The sequence below is a fragment of the Cololabis saira genome, chromosome 23 (genome assembly GCF_033807715.1).
Source record: "Cololabis saira isolate AMF1-May2022 chromosome 23, fColSai1.1, whole genome shotgun sequence".
Taxonomy (NCBI): Eukaryota; Metazoa; Chordata; class Actinopteri; order Beloniformes; family Belonidae; genus Cololabis; species Cololabis saira.
This window is the reverse complement of record NC_084609.1, coordinates 8,294,811-8,315,077: the sequence shown is the minus strand read 5'-3', so window position 1 is coordinate 8,315,077 and position 20,267 is coordinate 8,294,811. Positions and strand designations below refer to the sequence as shown.

At 41.6% G+C, this 20,267-nt stretch overlaps 1 protein-coding gene and 1 long non-coding RNA gene across 2 annotated transcripts; both read right to left on the bottom strand.

The window, feature by feature from the left end:
- Positions 1 to 357: 357 nt before the first annotated feature.
- Positions 358 to 17,260, bottom strand: si:ch211-244b2.3 (uncharacterized protein LOC557230 homolog). The gene is made up of 13 exons (XM_061715247.1): positions 17,010 to 17,260; positions 14,178 to 14,214; positions 13,888 to 14,083; positions 12,835 to 12,976; positions 12,504 to 12,763; positions 12,257 to 12,419; positions 3,638 to 3,743; positions 3,488 to 3,569; positions 2,943 to 3,195; positions 1,377 to 1,482; positions 1,235 to 1,308; positions 496 to 664; positions 358 to 413 (listed from the first exon to the last, which is right to left on the bottom strand). The coding sequence occupies exons 1-13, from the start codon at positions 17,010 to 17,012 to the stop codon at positions 358 to 360; spliced, it is 1,647 nt and encodes a 548-aa protein (XP_061571231.1). The 5' UTR covers positions 17,013 to 17,260.
- On the bottom strand, positions 693 to 1,485 carry LOC133423858 (uncharacterized). The gene is made up of 3 exons (XR_009770836.1): positions 1,377 to 1,485; positions 1,227 to 1,308; positions 693 to 751 (listed from the first exon to the last, which is right to left on the bottom strand). It is a non-coding gene; the product is annotated as an uncharacterized LOC133423858 (long non-coding RNA).
- Positions 17,261 to 20,267: the final 3,007 nt, after the last annotated feature.

Genomic DNA, 20,267 nt, shown 5'->3' with positions numbered 1-20,267 from the left:
TCTCTGTACCTGACGGTAGTTATGTCTTCCTCAACATCTGCACTTTATATGATTGATGTGATTATGTGCTGTTAACTGGCTGTGACCTCCTATGCATCTGCACTTTATAACACGTGGTTTTTTCATTTTACTGCTACTTTGTTCCTCTGTTATTGTTTTGTATTCTGTCTTTTAACCTTGTGATTTTATTTGTTTTGACATGCGCTGCTGCCTTCTTGGCCAGGTCACCCTTTGAAAGAGATCCTTGATCTCAATGGGCTATTACCTGGTTAAATAAAGGTTAAATAAAATAAATAAGTCGCCTGGACCCTCCCGGATCGTCCTGGATCCTTCTGGATCTTTCTGGATGCGCCGCGGCTACAGCCGCCTCACCGACCGGGTCGTGTTGGTTTTCAGGTTCCTCTGGGTCATGACTGCAAGAAACCAGCAGGTGATGTCAGTCCAGTCAGCCGGACCGACCCGGTACCTGGATGTAGGGAATAAACTCCACCTCACCTGGGAAGCTGAGCTCGTAGCTGAAGCTGGCGGTGGTGAACTTCACGGAGCCGGACGGGTTCTGCTGGTACTGGAGCTCGATGTCCTGGCTGGAGACGCTGCACTGACCCGTTCCCTGCAGAGAAGACGACGTGAAAGACGTGAAACCAGCGTTTTCACGTCGGACCGACTGGAGACAGTCAGGAGAAAGTTGCATCTTACTTTAGAGAAATCCGTCCAACTTCCTCCGACGTCGAGGAACTGCCACCTCGGACCGCTGGACGATTATAAAGAGATTTAAACACTTACAGGAAACAGCAGCTGCTACTAATAAACAGGAAATGAGCACTACCTGGTTCTGACCACCTGGTGGCGCCAAAGCTCACGGTTACTTCTGCTACTTTACAGGTTTAATACAATTTGGATATTTTGCAACTTTTTGCAGTTTCGTCTATGCTCATAATTTGTTGTCTTGTTTGTATTCGAGCTTCAAAGACAAAAGAATAAAAAAAGGAAAAAAGAAAAAAAAAAGAAAAAATAAAGTAAAGAAAAGAAAACAAAGATTGAAAGGGAAAAAAAAATAATAATCTACGCTCATAATTTGTTGTCTTGTTTGTACTTGACCATGGAAGAAAAAATTATTAAAAAAAGGGTAGCACAGTAGTAGCTAAGCTACGAGCTAACTCGTGGTAGCTGAGCTCAGGTGGGCGTGTCTCCACCAGGAGGTGGGCGGAGTCAGCACCTCCCCTTACCTGTTTACCGGTTGTATCCGGGTGTCGGGGATCCTCCTCACCGCCCTCGTCGTCCCGAGGTCGTTGTTGAACTGGCACATCCCTGCAGGGAGACCAACGATCAGGCTAACGCCGGCGGCCGCTAAACACCGGCTTTTGTGAGCAGAATACCTGAGAAATGCAGCGTGTAGGAGAACATGGGGGTCCTGAAGTCCAGAGACCCGTTCTGGTCCAGCTGGTACCGGCTCTCAATGGCAGCGCTGTCCAGGGAGCAGATCTGCAGATACAGATATTCAGAGTTATCTATCTATCTATCTATCTATCTATCTATCTATCTATCTATCTATCTATCTATCTATCTATCTATCTATCTATCTATCTATCTATCTATCCATCCATCCATCCATCCATCCATCCATCCATCCATCCATCCATCCATCCATCCATCCATCCATCCATCCATCCACCCATCCACCCATCCATCCATCCATCCATCCATCCATCCATCCATCCATCCATCCATCCAGGGTGCGATTTGCCGGTGGGGATGGTGGGGATTTCCCCCTCTGGTTTACATGTCCTACCCTCTGCTGAATTATTTTTATCCTCGGTGGGGACAAAATGTACCCCCCCCAATCCAAAGTATTTTCACCATTAAATCGTAATTATTAACAAGTAATAACAACCAAAATACACAGAGTTCATTCTGCTTGTGCTGTGATTTTGATACCGGGAGCGAGTCGCGCCCACAGAAAGCAGTTTTATTTTGAAAACCAACCGGATATTCTTGCATTCCAAAATTCCAACTTCCGGCCCGCCAAAATAAAAGATACAGTCAGTCAAATGAATGAAAAAATGAAAAGAATCCAGACCAGCATTTCCTCATATTTTACAGGATCACAACCAAAAATCCTGAGAAAAAATGCAACAGAAGATGAAACAAGATGTGACATTGCTGATCGGATGGTGGACAGCAGCATCTCCCCGGCTGAGGAGAGCTCCCATGTTTTCTGTTAAACTGATATCGAGAAAGAATTAAAAAAATATTAATTTTGTATATTTATTTTTATTTGGCACATTTAAAAACAATATTAGGAGAAAATATTTCTGCAAATGCAGTGGTTCAGTTCATGTTCAAAATAGGCCTACCGCCTACGTTATGTAGCTTAAGTTTAAGGTTTACACAAGAAACAAGTTTTCATATAGCCTATAGTACTGTTGGGTGGTCATTTTTGTGAATAAAAATATTTCTCAAAATTACCCCCCCCCCCCCCCCTCTGGTTTTTTCATAAATCGCACCCTGCATCCATCCATCTATCCATCCATCCATCCATCCATCCATCCATCCATCCATCCATCCATCCATCCATCCATCCATCCATCCATCCATCTATCCATCCATCCATCCATCCATCCATCCATCCATCCATCCATCCATCCATCCATCCATCCATCCATCCATCCATCCATCCATCCATCCATCCATCCATCCATCCATCCATCTTTAAACGACTGAAACCGAAGTGGAACTGAGAACCAGAGACAGAGAACTCTGAACATGAGGGTCTCGTACATGTGGAGGAGCTGGTGGGGGGTAAAAACCTGAGAAAAACTAGAAAACTATGAAAAACAACCTCCACTTCAACATTTACCACTAACTGTTCTCGGTCCGGCCACCAGGTGGCGGCGTGGAGCTAACTGTGGTGAATGTTTAGTGATGGTGGTAGAAAGACTCACATCTGCCTGGTATTCTGTCCACTGTCCCTCGTCCCCCAGGAACTCCCACCTGAAACCTCCAGCGGGAACCTGGGAGGAGGGGGAGGCTGTGGGCGGGGCCAAGGAGGTGACGAGCCTGGAGGGGCGGGAAGAAACCGATGGTGTGTCAGGAGGACGGCGCTGTCTCAGGAGGTGTGTCAGGAGGAATAAACTTCCACCGGGAACCTGGGAGGAGGTGGGGGTGGATGTGGGCGGGGCCAAAGTGGAGACGAGCCTGGAGTTGCGGGAAGAAAACGATGAAGGAGTGTCAGGAGGATGGAGGTGTGTCAGGAGAAAGTAAAGAAAAGAAAAAAGGGAAAAAAAAAAATAAAAAAAATAAATCTACACTCATAATTTGTTGTCTTGTTTTTACTTGACCATCGAAGAAAAAAGGATAAAAAAAAGGAAAAAAGAAGAAGAAAAGTATTTGAGCATCGTAGCTAAGCTAGAACAGCTGACTCGTGGTAGCTGAGCTCAGGTGGGCGTGTCTCCACCAGGAGGTGGGCGGAGTCAGCACCTCCCCTTACCTGTTTACCGGTTGTATCCGGGTGTCGGGGATCCTCCTCACCGCCCTCGTCGTCCCGAGGTCGTTGTTGAACTGACACATTCCTGCAGGGAGACCAATGATCAGGCTAACACCGGCGGCCGCTAAACGCTGTGGTTTGTGAGCAGAATACCTGAGAAATGCAGCGTGTAGGAGAACATGGGGGTCCTGAAGTCCAGAGACCCGTTCTGGTCCAGCTGGTACCGGCTCTCGATGGCAGCGCTGTCCAGGGAGCAGATCTGCAGATACAGAATGAATGAATGAATGAATGAATGAATGAATGAATCAATCAATCAATCAACCCATCCATCCATCCATCCATCCATCCATCCATCCATCCATCCATCCATCCATCCATCCATCCATCCATCCATCCATCCAATTCAATTTTCAATTCAATTTTATTTATATAGCGTCTAATACAACAAAAGTTGTCTCTAGACGCTTTCCAGAGACCCAGAACATGAACATGAACATAAACCCCCGAGCAGTTATTACATAAACAATGGCAGGTAAAAACTCCCCTATTGGGAGAAAAACCTTAAGCCAAACAGTGGCAAGAAAAACTTCCCTTTAGGAGGAAGAAACCTTGAGCAGGACCAGGCTCATAAGTGGGGACCCTCCTGCCGAGGGCCAGACTGGGGGTCAGGGACGGCAACAGCACAGCAGGCAGGTGGAAGCAGCAGCGGGATGACCAGGGGTGGGGACCGCAGGCCAGCATGCAGCTCCCGAAGCTCCGGCCCAATCAGCAAGTCCCAGGTTGGGGTGCAGGGTCGGGGAAAGGTTGAGAAGGGGCAGGGCCAGGGAGAGGAGTCTTGAGGGACAAATCTCTCCCCCGCCTGATCGGGCCGTTACCCTGCCCCTCTCACTCCCACGCTGCAGGTTCCGGTGTTGTGCATTCAGAGATGCTCTTCGCCACCGGCAGAGGATGCTGCACCATGTACAAAGAGAAAAAAGAGAAGAAAAGGGGGGGCCAGCACAAGAAACTACAGGAGCGACTCTAACACACTAGAGTTTACACTAACTAGAGATTTACCAACACCAGCTAGAGGTTTACTAAACACTAACTATAGGCTTTACTAAACAGAAAGGTTTTAAGTTTAGTTTTAAAGGTGGAGGTGGTGTCAGCCTCCTTAACCCAGATTGGAAGTTGGTTCCATAGTAATGGTGCCTGATAGCAGAACGCCCGCTGTTATGGCTACTCTTGCATTCAATAAAAAATGTTTAAATAGCAAAGTAGTCTGAGGAGGAGGTTTATGACTCGCTAAATGGATTAAGCACTCGCGGAGATCAGATTCAAAAAACTTAGAATTTATTTTCTCAACTTAAATATTCTCCGTGGTTGACTTTACAATAATCACAAAAACCAGAACTTAATTAGCGGTAGAAAAACTGTTTCACTCCTCACTCCTTCAATACAAAAAACCAGCCAGCGGCTGAACCTCTCCTTAATCACAGCAGGAGGGCGGTCCGACCCGGAGGAGGAGGAAGTGAGCAGCAGAAAACAATAACAATAACAAACACAATCCATTCACCATTTTCAATAATCAGTCAACCTTATCACCAGTACCACTTGGAGGCACCACCTTCACAAAATACAAACAATACCAATATGGCTCCGACATCCCGGCCCCTAATTGCGGGCTTTAGCAAGACAATTACATAAATAATATTCAAAGGAGCCAAAATAGAACAATTAAATAATGTACAAGTATGTTACTTGACCATTAGTCCAATCAAATTCCAAAGGAAAAAGTCTGTTGAGGAGGCTGGACAACCGTAGCCCCCCTCAGTTCATCATGCTGCCTCCATTAGAAGACAGAGCTTATCTATAGGTCGTTGAACTGTGTTGGTCTTCTAGACCCTGTATCATCTTTGGCCATATCCTTTGAATCCTCTGAAACTTCTTATCGGTCTTCAGTAGGGTCTTCGCCTCCTCTTTGGGTCTTGTTTTTGACTTTTCTGGTATTTTTCCCCTTTCTGTCAGCTTAACTTTTTGGGGTTCTTTGTCCATGTCAGGGGTTGACTTGTGTAACCTCTGGCTATTTGGGTCAATTTTAGTATTTTCCTTCTCACTGTCTGTTTTAGATTTGGGTTTGTCCTTCCCCTTGTTCTTCTCAGTTTTGACACTTTCCACAGACCCTCCCTTCATCTTCTTGGCATCTTTCGAGCTTCCCTCTTCGGCCGACCCTTCTGTTACCTTCCCCTCTCTTGTATTTCGAGCCGTTTTTTTCTCACTTTTGATCTTAGCTTTCTTCTCGCCTTTTTCTTCAGACAACACTTTCACAGCTGCGCTTTCTTTGTGCTGAGATTCATCGACCTGATGTTCAGATTTCTTCTCCTGCTTCAGTTCTAGCTTGGTGCGATCATCAGGCAGGCTGCGGTCCTTGTCCCTGCGCTCTTTGGAATGAGGTTCTTTACGAGACAAGCGGTTAAATTTCCCAACTGAGCGTTGTTTGAGAGCCTCTTGGGAGCCCTGCTCCAGCTCCAGGATGAAGCAGTGCGTGCAGTTTTCGTCTGGAAGCTTCTTTGTGTCACAGGAATTTTCTGATATGCTTCCACTTGTCTTTCTGTGCCTCTCATCAGATGATGCAGGTTCTGACAAGTTACTCGCAAGTTGGGGCTGAAGGGTCTTTGAGATTTTTGCATCTGTTTTCTTATATAGACCTCCTTTATCTCGAAAAGGTAGTGGTGGATGATAGTGGCCATCTTTAATAAATGCTGAGTTTGAGGCAATCTCCGTGAAACATTTATCCTCAACTGACATCTCATTTTTCTCTTCATATATGTTTTCAGAGAAATCCTGGTTATATTGTCGGATGAGGAGGTCCTTCAGCTCCATTACAGAGATTCTGTTAGCTGATGCTGCAATGAGCCCAACATGTTCTGCAGTTTTCTCAACACTGAGTGGTCCAGTTACCACCCATCCCAATATGGTTTTGACTGCATACGGACCATTCCTTTGACTGTTTATTATATTCCACGGCTCCATTGCCTGAGGAACATCAGTCCCAATGAGAAGTTCAATGTCTGCATCAATCTCCTGTAATTGGATGCCACTAAGATGTGGCCACCTCTTCAAATCAGTCTCTGTGAGAATGTTTTCTTTTAAGACAGGGATCTTGTCCTGTGTGTAAACCTTCGGTAGGTTCAGATATATGCAGCCTTCCAAGTCTCCCACCTCCAGTCCTCTGACCTCATAGGTCCCTACAGGCTTTTCCTGTCCCATGGTTCGCAAAAGAATTTCTGTCTTGCGTCCTTTCACATTTAGTCGGTTCATTAATTTCTCCGTGCAAAATGTTGCTGTGCTGCCTGGATCGAGAAAGGCATAGGTCTGGATGTACCTGCTCCCTTTTCCCACCTTGATTCTGACTGGAACAATCGCAAGTGCACAGTCTTTCCCGGCCCCAGTAGCATCACATGCTGAAACAAGAGCACTGCTTATGGGGGTTTCTTCTGTCTCAGCAGTGGCTTTCGGTTGATCTTCCTGCTTTGGGTCTTTTTCCCGGGGAATGTGAAGTACAGTAGGATGTTTCATTTGACAGACCTGACACATTAATCTTTTTCTACAATTTCTGCTTAGGTGACCTTTCAGCAGACAACCAAAACAATATCCATGACTCCTTAAGTATTCAACCTTGATGTCATGTGACTGTGTTTTGAATTGTGAGCAGTCGGTAAGAGCATGTTTCCCATGACAGAATCCACATAAAGGGATACTAGCACTGGTTGTGGTCTGAACACGTTGTAGTGGGACAGATGAAGATTTTACAGCGTATCCTGCTTTCTCCGTATTCACAGCTACTGAAGTAGCAAAGCTGCTGTTTCTGCTTCTTATTGACTTGGTTTCACCTTTGCTTCTTGGGAGAGGCCTTTTGGTTGTTATTTGGTCCTGAATGTCACCAAACAAGGGATCCAAAAGTATCTTGGCTTGCTTTTCCACAAAATCCACCAAGTGTTGAAATTTGATTCTCCTGCCAGTTTTCTGTTGTGTCTCAAAGGCTGTGGTTCGCCACCTTTCCCGGAGTTTGTACGGTAGTTTGGATGCAATTATCCTTAGATTTGATGGGATATCAAGTTCCTCCAAATACTGTAAATCCTGCATTACATTACAGCATCCTCTCAAATACATCGCATATGCATGCAACATTTTCCCATCCTCAGCTTTTATCGCTGTCCAATTCATGGCTTTTTCCAAGTAAGCCCCAGATATTTTCATCTCATTTCCAAAGTGTTCTTTTAAGAGGCGTCTCGCTTCACTATAGCCCCTACTCCCCTCCATGTGCAAACAGCTACGAATTAAGTTTCTTGGCAAACCAGCGGTGAACTGCTCTAGATAGTAGAGTCTGTCTTGATTATTCTTAGTCTTGTCTTCAATCAGGTGTTCAAATGCATGGATAAAAGACTGATACTCCAGCGGGTTACCATCAAACACAGAAATCTCTCTTGCAGGTAGTAGAGACAGTTTTTGCTGTGAGACAATGAGTTCTGCTATGTCACTTTGTCTTTGAATGACCACACCCCTGTTACCATGAGGAGCATTAATATTGACATTTTCTTGTGCAGGGTGATTTGTTATTTGAGTATGGCTTGAACTGTGTTTTTTAGTAGCATTCCTGCTTTGAGGTTTATTTTGATCCTCTTGTGTGTTGATGCTCCTTGTAGATCAGGGGTCGGCAACCTTTTTGACATGGAGTGCCAGTGTGAAATTTTCTTGTGAATGAATGTGCCATAATCAACAGCAGGCTAAAACAAAGTTACATTAAGGTATGACACAAAATACAAAAACATTTCCAACACACCTGGAATTATATTCTATACAGGCCACATGCAAGCATATTTTACAAGCATCAGAACAGCTTGTCCTAAAAAAAGAGGAAAATTCTTGACGCGGACGAGTGAGGGTGCATCGCGCCCAAACCCTCTAGGGGGGTCCGGGGGCATGCCCCCCCGGAAAATTTTGAAAAATAGACTCAAAATGGTGCATTCTGGTGGTCTCAAAGCTCCATAATCACATCTTTTATCAATGCAAGAATACACACAAAAAATCAGAATTTTTGCAAAGAATGATGCATTTTGATAACATAATAACACGCATTCATCATCATGGGTAATTCTTCATGCATGAATAAATCTTGAAATCAAGATAATCATATCTTAAACTTCTACAATGGCCAGAATCCCCCTTTCACACCTAAATTAATTGACAAAACTACAAAAGACAAGCAGCTCCTTGTCTTTCCGAACTGTAGTGTGGAACTCCGAACAGATCTGCTCAAAGTTCAGTGATGAGGAGCTCCACTGAACTATTTGTTATAATTTTGATTATTTAATTCTTTATTGATTTCATAAAATATTCACATTTTTTGAGATTTTTTATTTGGGGTTTTCATTAGCTGTGGGCCATAATCATCAAAATTATAACAAATAAAGGCTTGAAATATCTCACTTTGCATGTAGTGGGAAATAATATATTTGTTTCACCTTTAGTTGAATTTATTGAAACTAATTAAGTTTAGCAATATATTCTAATTTTCCGACCTTCACTTGTATATTATGACCAATAAATAAGAGCATAATAAATGTCCCATATCATACCACATCAAGCTCAAGGGATGTTTCAGGTATGAGGAACTGTGCAACAGATGCCTGGCTCCTCTGTGACGTTATATTACGTTTGTGGAGGTTCCTGCAGCATGCTGCCTGACACACCTCTGGGAGACCTCTGTTTCCTCTTTTAGGACGAGATGGGGTGTCTGGAGCCTCTGGAGACATCTTGACTTGACTTTTTTTTTTGTTTAAAGCCGCGCGTGTCGGTGCAGTTAGCAGCAGTGAGAGGTAAAGGCTGATTTATGGTTCTGCGTCAGACCAACGCAGAACCTACGCCGTACGTTGCGGGTCGCCGCGTATCCTACGCCGTAGGCTCTGCGTCGATTTAACGCGGGACCATAAATGAGGCTTAACTAGGCAACGGAGCGCAAAGGGGTTCCGTATTGGTTCAATACGGAACGCAACTTTTAATTCCCAATTACGTAACAATTCCGTATTTCAAGGGGCGGGTGGCAAGCCCACACTCATCTCTGCACAGCCTACCTGCTGCAAAAAAGCAGTGCTGCTGCTTTTTTGTCCCGCTGCAAAAATGTGTTTTAAACTGAGCTGCCGCTCCTCTTCATTTCTGCTGCTGCCGCGTCCTGGCTGTCTGTCTGTGAAGGCTGATTTATGGTCCTGCGTTAAATCGACGCAGAACCTACGCCGTAACCCTACTTTTTTATTTTTTTTTTCACGTTTTTTTTTTTTCACATTTTTTGCTGAGACCAACCGAGCGGGCCTTTTCCAGTGTGCCAATGATTATGCCGCCGCGTGCCAATCATGGCACGCGTGCCTGAGGTTGCCGACCCCTGTTGTAGATGGAGGTCTGTGGAGACTTAAGATGGTTTGGTGAAGTGGGGTTTTGGGTATTGCACCTAACTGCACAAAGTCCACATATTTCTCCACAGTTTCTGGTTCAGGATGGGAGTCATAATACTCAGTCATGCCATCACCCGGAGCTTCCTGAGCCCCATCGTCACTTTCATGAGTCGAATCACTTTGGAGGATTTCTATTTTAGCAGTTGATGCTGCGAGGTCTGCTTCCAACTCCATTTGCTCCATCTTTGCTTTCAGTTTTATTTCCTCCAGTTGCAAGGTGTGTTTTTCTTTCAATGCAGCAGCTCGAGCCCTCGCAGCAGCCTGTTCTGCTTTGGCCTTTTTTAACTCTAAGGAGACTGAGGATGATCTAGAGGCTTTTGATCCAGTGGTAGACTTTGATTTGTGAGATACATTTGATATGCTGTCCAGTGGTCCTACTTTTGATTGTGCAATTTCTCTTTTCCATGTTTCAACATCCTTCAAGAAATAATTCAGGTTAGTTATTCTGGGTTCATACCAGTCATAATAATCATTTTCCTTTTCCTCTTCTGATAAGAGCTCTTGCACAGATTTGTGAGCAATTTTAAATTCATCCACAGCTCCTTTAAACACTTCAAATGCATCATTGACTTTATCAATATTTCTTTCATCAGTCATCAAAGCCTTTATTTCATTTAACCTCCTCGTGCATGCTCCCAATCTGCCTCTGCGGGAAGCGATGCATGATTTCAACATGTCCTCAGCCTCGGCTGCAGTCTCAGATGTGCTGGACATCATTCCAGGTAATCACAAACGTTCTTTTAATTACTGCTTATTTAATCCTTCAGTTCATCCATGAACATCCATCCAACATCCTGCTTTATTGCAATCCACATCCACAATCCACAACTTTTCCTCCCGTAGTGTTCCTTTAGAGCGCAGCGGCGCTTTCATTCATAAAGTCAATCAGCTGATTTTACTCACGGCTCGCCGGCCCGTCCTTCAAGAGTGATCGGCTGGATTCACCGACTCTCCGTTCTCCTTCGAGTCTTTAGTGGAGTTTTTCTACTTGTTATGGCTACTCTTGCATTCAATAAAAAATGTTTAAATAGCAAAGTAGTCTGAGGAGGAGGTTTATGACTCGCTAAATGGATTAAGCACTCGCGGAGATCAGATTCAAAAAACTTAGAATTTATTTTCTCAACTTAAATATTCTCCGTGGTTGACTTTACAATAATCACAAAAACCAGAACTTAATTAGCGGTAGAAAAACTGTTTCACTCCTCACTCCTTCAATACAAAAAACCAGCCAGCGCACCCGGCTGAACCTCTCCTTAATCACAGCAGGAGGGCGGTCCGACCCGGAGGAGGAGGAAGTGAGCAGCAGAAAACAATAACAATAACAAACACAATCCATTCACCATTTTCAATAATCAGTCAACCTTATCACCAGTACCACTTGGAGGCACCACCTTCACAAAATACAAACAATACCAATATGGCTCCGACACCCGCCCTCTAAATCCACATTTGGATACTCTAGGAACTACGAGTAAACCTGCACTCCGAGAACGGAGAGCTCTGCCAGGAACATAAGGCTCTATCAGGTCTTGCAAATAATGCGGAGCTAAGCCGTTTTGGGCTTTATACGCAAGTAATAAAATTTTAAATTGGATTCTGAATTTTACGGGTAGCCAATGGAGCAACGCTAACACTGGAGAGACGTGGTCTCTCCTGCTGATTCCTGTCAGCACTCGTGCTGCTGCATTCTGGATCAGCTGGAGCCTATTCAGCAAATTACTTGGACATCCTGCTAACAACACATTACAGTAATCTAGTCTAGAAGATACAAACGCATGAACTAGTTTTTCTGCATCACTCTGCGAGAGGATTTTCCTAATCTTTGCAATATTACGGAGATGGAAAAAGGCTATTTTACAAACCTGATTAACATATGGTTTAAACGACAAATCCTGATCGAAAACAACTCCAAGGTTTCTCACAGTTGCACTGGAAGCCATCGCAACACCATCTAATCCCTTCCTAAGATGCTCTGGATCACGAATGATAACATACATACATGTACGTACGTACGTACGTACGTACGTACGTCCATCCATCCTTAAATGACTGAAACCGAAGTGGAACTGATAACCAAAGACAGAGAACTCTGAACATGAGGGTCACGTACATGTGGAGGAGCTGGTGGAGGGTAAAAACCTGAGAAAAACTGTAGAAAACTATGAAAACACCTCCACTTCTACATTTACCACTAAATGTTCTCGGTCCGGCCACCAGGTGGCGGCGTCTGGTCTTTGTGAGATGAATGTGGTGAATGTTTACTGATGATGGTAGAAAGACTCACATCTGCCTGGTATTCTGTCCACTGGCCCTCTTCCCCCAGGAACTCCCACCTGAAACCTCCACCGGGAACGTGGGAGGAGGGGGAGGCTGTGGGCGGGGCCAAGGAGGTGAATGTGGGCGGAGCCAAGGAGGTGAATGTGGGCTGGGCCAAGGCGGAGACGAGCCTGGGGGGGCGTGATGCAAGCGTGAAGCAAGCAAGGCGTGTCAGGAGGATGGAGGCGTGTCAGGAGGCGTGTCAGGAGACTCACCCCGCGGTGCTGGGCGTGAATCTGGGTCGCCGGCGAACCTTCCTGCACAAACCCGTGACGAGGTTCTTCTGGGTCATGGCTGCAGAATAAAAACCGCGGGTCAGAAAATCTGGAACTGGTTCTGGTCTCCGGACTCGCACTGACGCGCCAGACCCACCGGAGAAATCCAGCTCGTAGGCCGTCGCCCCAACGCTGAACCGCAGCGTCCCCCGAGGCTGCAGGGCGAAGTGCTGCTCGATGTCTCTGCTGCTGACGGAGCTCTGGGGGGGAAGGGGGAGGAGTCAACACCTGGGGGCGGGTCAGGGGTGGAGCCGTGGGGGCGGGGCCTCACCTGGGACTCGTACTCGCGCCACAGCCGGTCGTCCCGGAAGTACCAGCCCACGTCCTCCGGCTGCCCGCCGGCCGGGAGGCGGAGCCTTTGCACCCCCGCCGTCACGCCGCTGTGCAGGCCGTCAAAGTCGATGAACACCCGCCTGGTGAACACAACGCCAGCAGGGAAAGACGTCAGCACTCGTTATGTCCAGATAGTTTTCTGACGACACAAATACTACAAATAATCCCCATAAATCTTGTGTTTTTACGCCGTCAGGTAGTTACCACTAATAAAATCCATTAACCATAATGCATAAACATCTGACGCTTGTACCTGCAAAAGCTTTAAATAACATTTAGATAAATGTGCAGGAATGTTAAACACAATGTCTGTAGCCGCCTAATTAAACCTGTTTAAAGGGGAAAAAAGTCATGAAAATACATTTTGTTTTTTCATTTATGGCTTCATTCTTTTAAATAAACAAATAAATAAGTGAATAAATAAATAAATAAGTAAAAGAATAAATAAGTAAATAAATAAATGAGTTAATAAATAAGTAAATGAATAAATAAGTAAATAAATAAATAAGAAAATAAATAAATAAGTAATAAGTAAATAAATACATAAATAATCAAGTAAATGAATAAATAAATAAATAAATCGGTAAATGAATAAATAATTAAATAAATAAATAAGTAAAAGAATAAATAAGTAAATAAATAAATACATGAGTTAATAAATAAGTAAATTAAAAAATATGTAAATAAGTAAATAAATACATGAGTAAATGAATAAATAAGTAATAAGTAAATAAATACATAAATAATCAAGTAAATTGATAAATAAATAAATAAATAAATAAGCAAATAAATAAATAAATCGGTAAATGAATAAATAATTAAATAAATAAATAAATGAATTAATAAATAAATAAGCAAATGAATAAATAAGTAAATAAATAAGTAAATAAATACATAAATAAGTAAATGAACAAATAAGTAAATAATTAAATAAATAAATAACAGCACATTGGAGTGTTTTTCTAACAAGGCTATGAATAAATGTCTAAACTTGAAAATGAGCCGCGAGGATGCGCTGGTTTCCGCTCGTGCAGGGGGCGGCGGGAGCGACACCCACCCCTGGCTGGTGTGGATGTTCATGCCTTTGGCCCCCGGCTGACAGTAATGAGCCTCGATCACGTGATCGTGGTCCACGCGGAGCCACTGCTGGCCCACCAGCAGCTGCCACTCGAACCGCTTCCCGCCCGCTGCCAAACACAACAAGAACCGACTCTTAGAACAACTTTATTCACCCAAAAGTCCAGATTTAACTGCACATGCGCAGGAGGCGCGTCCACGCACCTGCGGGGTCCCAGGGGCCCCCAGACTCGTCCAGTTCCTGCAGAGAAACAACAACAAACCATCAGCAGACACTTCAGTGAGAACCGAAAAAAAAACAACAAAAAAACATCATGATAGTCAGATGACAAACAACAGAAACAATAACTTACACGAATAAGAAAATAAATAAATTGGGAATGGAAAGAAGAGGAAAATACAATAAATGAAAATATACACTAACAAAAAACGAAATACTTTCAAAAATGTTCGTAAAGTTCCAAGTTAGGCATATCGAGGTTAACGTTCTTTACCATCATGAAAAGTTTCACACCAGTCATTTTTCTTTTCATGTTTCAGTGATGAAAAGAAAAGGCACATTTCTATGGGCTCAAATTAATGCCATAAATATTTTGTATCTGTTAATAAACTTTGTACTTGTAGAAATATTTTGTGCGTGTGCAAAAAATATTTTTACTTGTAGAAATATTTTGTGCGTGTGCAAAAAATATTTGCACTTGCAAAAAATATTTAAAAAAATATTGTTTTTCGGTACAAGTACAAATATATTTTGTCCACGCACAAAATATTTCTACAAGTACAAATATTTTTTGCAAGTACAAATATTTTTTGCACACGCACAAAATATTTCTACAAGTACAAAGTTTATTACAGATACACAATATTTATGGCATTAATTTGAGCCCATACATTTCTTTGTGAAAGCCAACAAAGTTTGGTCTAGATTGTAGGAATCTGTTTTGTGTATAAATAAAACTTCCTTTAGGTGACCTTAGAATTGATTAACAGGTTGAACCAGTTTTTTGTCATTTTTTTAATTTTTTTTATTTGTTTATTTTAGTAGTGAAATAGCAGTGAGATACAGAGATGGCAAAAAAGTCAGATATCAAACAATGATATAAGATAATAATGATAGTAATAGGGGGCAATATAACCCTAGCTATTGTATGTAGCATCTCAGTTTGCAAAAGGGATGAATGAATGAATGAATGAATGAATGAATGAATGAATGAATGAATGAATGAATGAATGAATGAATGAATGAATGAATGAATATTCTTTGTTTCGGTCTTAAGCCTTGTACAAGTTATTTTACAAAACAAAATGAAAAAAGTAAAATAAACATTGCTTTTGCTGAAAAGGTGTAGGCTGACGCCGTAGCTTATACCTTTTTTCTCTTGTGATCAACTTAAATCTGAGACATTAGCATTAATCCGTGAAAACAAACAATGCATAAAGAAGACAAAAAATAAATAAGACAAAATATAAAATTGACGTTTCACATTCTAGAATGTTTTTGATAATATACTTTATAGTTATAGTGTTTTATATTTATTTACAATATTTTCTTAAAACATTTTCTTGAACTTGTAGAAAGAACTGCACATTTTAGGTCGTTGTCACAAATATTCCACATTTCTCTTGCCTTAATTGATGTACATCTCTTTTTAATATTAGTTCTTGCTGTCGTCGTCTCAAACATGAGTTTCATAGCGGGTTTCTTTTATTTGGAACAAATCCTGAATGCAGTTTGGAAGCAGTTTCTGCTGGGCTTTAAAGGCAAATAAAACAGTTTTCTGCTCTACTATATCATGGAATTTTAGAGTATTATATTTAATAAAGATATTATTTGTTGGTTCATAATAGTCAGATCTATTAATTATCCTTAAAGCTCTTTTCTGTAATAAGAAAATAGGGTTTTTATTTGTTTTATAGGTGTAAGTAATGTATGGAACTATGAGTGAGCAATACATCAAAAACTGCTCTTTAACACAAGTTATAATTTGTTTTACTTAATATTGCTAATATTGATTTTACACTATTTATATGTGATTTCTGATTATCACTGACTGATTTAAATATTTAATGAGAGCTCCAAAGTTAGGCCATTTTTTATAACTTTCAATTTTTTCAATTTATTTATTTGGTAAGGGACAATGTACATCAATCAGCATAAAAAAAAAAAAATGTAGATGCACCCAGATTGCAGCCATAGGCTGGTTTACATCGGTAGTCCCCCTGCCAGATGTAATCAGCAAAAATCATACAAACAACAATAATAATAATCACAAAAAAAAAAAAGCAATATAGCACACATAACATAGCATATGCATTCACAATAGAGGTCAATGACGATAAAAACAGTGCTGGGGAAATTAATGGTTTGAGAACTAAAGTGCTATAGTGTTATTTTGTACCTGCTGTGGTACATGATAAATAATAATAAATAGGTAAATGTTAAAGTGCTGCCAGTACATGATTATGGTACATGCAAAACAAAATAAATGAAAAAAATAAAAATAAATAAATAAATAAAGTAAAATAAGTAAACAAAAAACAAAAATTATAAATAAATAAACAAAGAATAATGTTTGTAGGGGTCTGTACGGGGTGTGTAGATGAAGTTTGAGATTGCAGCAATGCAGAGTCCGGTACTTAGTTATTGTTATAATTGTGACTAGTTGTGGTTGTCAGTTATATTGTGAGGTAGTTAATAGATGAGCAGTGGAGGAAGGAACCAGACTGCCATAAATACAGAAGTGCTGATAGATAGAAATTAATCATAAAAAAAAGTTGTTGTAATAGCCTTTGTTTCACTTTCAAATGTCTTCCATGTCAAGCCTTTAAACTATTTTTTGTTAAAAATGTACACCATCTTACTATTTGTTTTGCAATTCAAACAAAAGTTTTGCCTCGATTGTTATTAATAAACAAAATCTGTACAGTTAAAAAAAAAAAAAAAACTCCAGTGAGAACCAGAAGCCCGAACCCCGAACCGACCTGGAACCGGTAAAAGGGGAAAAGGGGACCCAGGGACCCAAAGTGGGGACTTACCATTACACACGGGTCGATGAGGCGTTTTTTTTGGAGGGTTTAAGGAGATGTTTGTCCTGCTGAAACGGCCGTAAACTTCCCTTTTCTCGCGCAGAACCGGTTTCACTTTTTATTCTCGGGGTTTCAGACGCTCCCCGCGCTGTGACGTCACCAGTGGACCAGAGTCCCAGAGACGGAGCTCCGGGGAAAACTTATAACCTGTTCACCGTGTTGTCGTTTATTGGAAATAAAAACGAAACCAAAAGATGAAAAGAAAAGTTCTTCTCTGTGCGGGACTCAAGGGGTGCCGGGTACATGTCCCCACCTGCTGGACGAACCGGGGAACCGCAAAAACAGGATAAATGTCATCTTTAAATAGGTGAAGCTCCAAAAATAAATCAGCTGACATTCAGAATCTTTCAACGAGTCTTTCTTCTTTTTCATTTTATTTTTTTGCCTAAATATTGTTTGTATTTTGGCTACTTACCCAACATTTTGATTTTAAAAGCTCCGGGCTTTAGGTTAATATAAATCAATCAACAAATCCTCCCAGTAATTTAACGTAACATCAGCCAGTCTCTTGTTTTTAAGGAAGGAGACAACGATTCAATTCAATTCAATTTGTATAGCGTCTAATACAACAGATTTTGTCTCTAGACACTTTCCAGAGATCCAGAACACGATTCAACGTTAAAAGAGTAACAAGAAAGATTAACTCAAAACGCTTTATATATATATATATATATATATATATATATATATATATATATATATATATATATATATATATATATATATATATATATATATATATATATATATATATATATATATATATATATATATATATACATATACACAGGATTGTCTCAGAAAATTAGAATATTGTGATAAAGTTCTTTATTTTCTGTAATGCAATTAAAAAACAAAAGCTTAAGCTTAATATTCCCAGAATATTCAAATTTTTTGAGATAGGATATTTGAGTTTTCTTAAGTTGTAAGCCATGATCAGCAATATTAAAATAATAAAAGGTTTGCAATATTTCAGTTGATTTGTAATGAATCCAGAATGTATGACATATTTGTTTTTTTAATTGCATTACAGAAAATCACAATATTCAAATTTTATGAGACAGTCCTGTATATATATATATATATATATATATATATATATATATATATATATATATATATATATATATATATATATAGATAGATAGATAGATAAATAAACAGATAGATAGACAGATTTCAAACAAATTACTACAAAAGTGAATCCCTGCTGATCTGAAACAGGAAAAGTTTGGAGGAAGAAAATAAAAAAGGCAAAACAGACTCAATAGGTTTCATTTAATTTATTATTTCTCCCATTAATGAATGTTGAATAAACCTTGAGATGTCCAGGTGGCCGAGGACACGCCCCCGAAGCACTCTGGTGTCACGAAAAACATAAATACTAATAACGTAAACGATCCATAAAACACGATTTTCAAAGTGCTTTAAAGGCACGAGGAGTTTGTGTGCGTCAGGTTTTTTAGATGTCAGTTTATGAAGACTAAAACATTTTAATATCATAAAACAACCATCTTGACCTGGTTCAGCATCATCACAGATAAAATGGCCACCGGTCGTCCATTAACGTCAGATACAGTACAGTACATTGTTCGTGTGTGACATCGTCGAGGGGTTTTTACGCCGAGGTTCCACCCGTCTTTAGGGAACTGCCGTGAAAGGGGAGTGTTAGGCTAGCGGCTACAGAGGTGGGTTTGGGTCCCCGTTTCAAGACCCCAGGACGGCACCCGAGGTACACCACTTTTACCCCTTTTCCACCAAACCGGTTCCAGACTGGTTCCGGTTCTGGGCCAGTGCTGAGTTTGGAACCGGGCTTTCTGTTTCCACGGACAAAGAACTGGCTCCGGTTCCAAGGTAGCACCAACTCTTTGCTGGGTTTTAGAGGAAAGAACTGCTTACATAAGCGGAGGGGGAGTTATTAAGACCAACGGCAATAGCAAGACTGGGAGACGGAGACATTTTCAAATAAGAATGAATCTGGATGCTGCAAAGCATCATGGGTCTGAGGAGGAGACAACCTGTCTTTTAGAGATGTGTCCACGGAGGAGCTACGAGGACCAAGTCCTATTAGAGCAGATACCTGGTTGTTGCTGCAACTTTCACGCAAACGCAGCGACGAAACTGACGTTTGCAGAGACGTAATGACGTGGTTCCCCTTAGCACCCGAGCTGTGGAAAAACAAACTGGTTCTCAGCTGGTTCCTAGTTGAACAAGTTCTGTACCAGAACCAGCACTGGAACCAGAGGGGTACCATATTTTCCGCAATATAAGGCACACCTAAAAGCCTTTAATTTTCTCAAAAACCGGCGGTGCGCCTTATAATGCAGTGCGCCTTATATATGATCATTACGGTAATTTCTGTTACTGTAGTCAGGGGGATTGTGGGTAATGTAGTTGTTGTCGCCAAAGTAACGGCGCTAAAAACTTCAGGAATCGTCACAGACGTTCAAGACAACAGCAGCGACGCTGACTCGCATAATAGAGACTTTGACGAGACGGAGCAAAGCTAGTTTTTATTTTGTTAATAAAGTTTGACATACGGTACTTTTCTTCTTGTTTTTTTTTGCATTTGCTGTAGGATGTTGTTTGTAGAATTTCCTGTAGCGCAGCTATAATGCAGTGCGCCTTATAGTGCGGAAAATACGGTATTTGAGCATGGCCCTTAACCGGATTGGAAGCGGCTCCTTGTCTAAGGAGTGACGGGTTAAGGGCAGAGGACTCATCTCAGGATGTTTCGTAGGAAGTACACTGACAAATAAAGATTATTAAACGAGGACTGGCGGAGGTCTTATCAAGGACCCCAGAGAACCAGAGGCCTCCAGGTCCTCGGTACTTGGAGAGAGTTGGGTCCGGTACAAATCAATAAGCCTGGAAGGTGGCTCGGCTGAATGAGCTGGCTGTTGCCACGGCGACCAGCTAAATAGCAAAAGGCCATCCAACAGTTGGACTAGTTACCAGCTGCTGCTGAACGGTTCCGAACACTTTTGTCGGCGGTCCATTCTCCCTTCATCTGGATTGTTTACTAAATGCTAAATTAATTTGCATAGATACGTGTATAAATACATATTTGTTTCTAATAATGCAGACACACTGAACAGAGTTACACCATCCTCAAACACATCAAGATCCAACGATAAAAATGTTAAAAAACCACAGAAAAGAGGCATATCAAGGTCCGGATTGCACCGTATAGGTCCTCTCTAATGC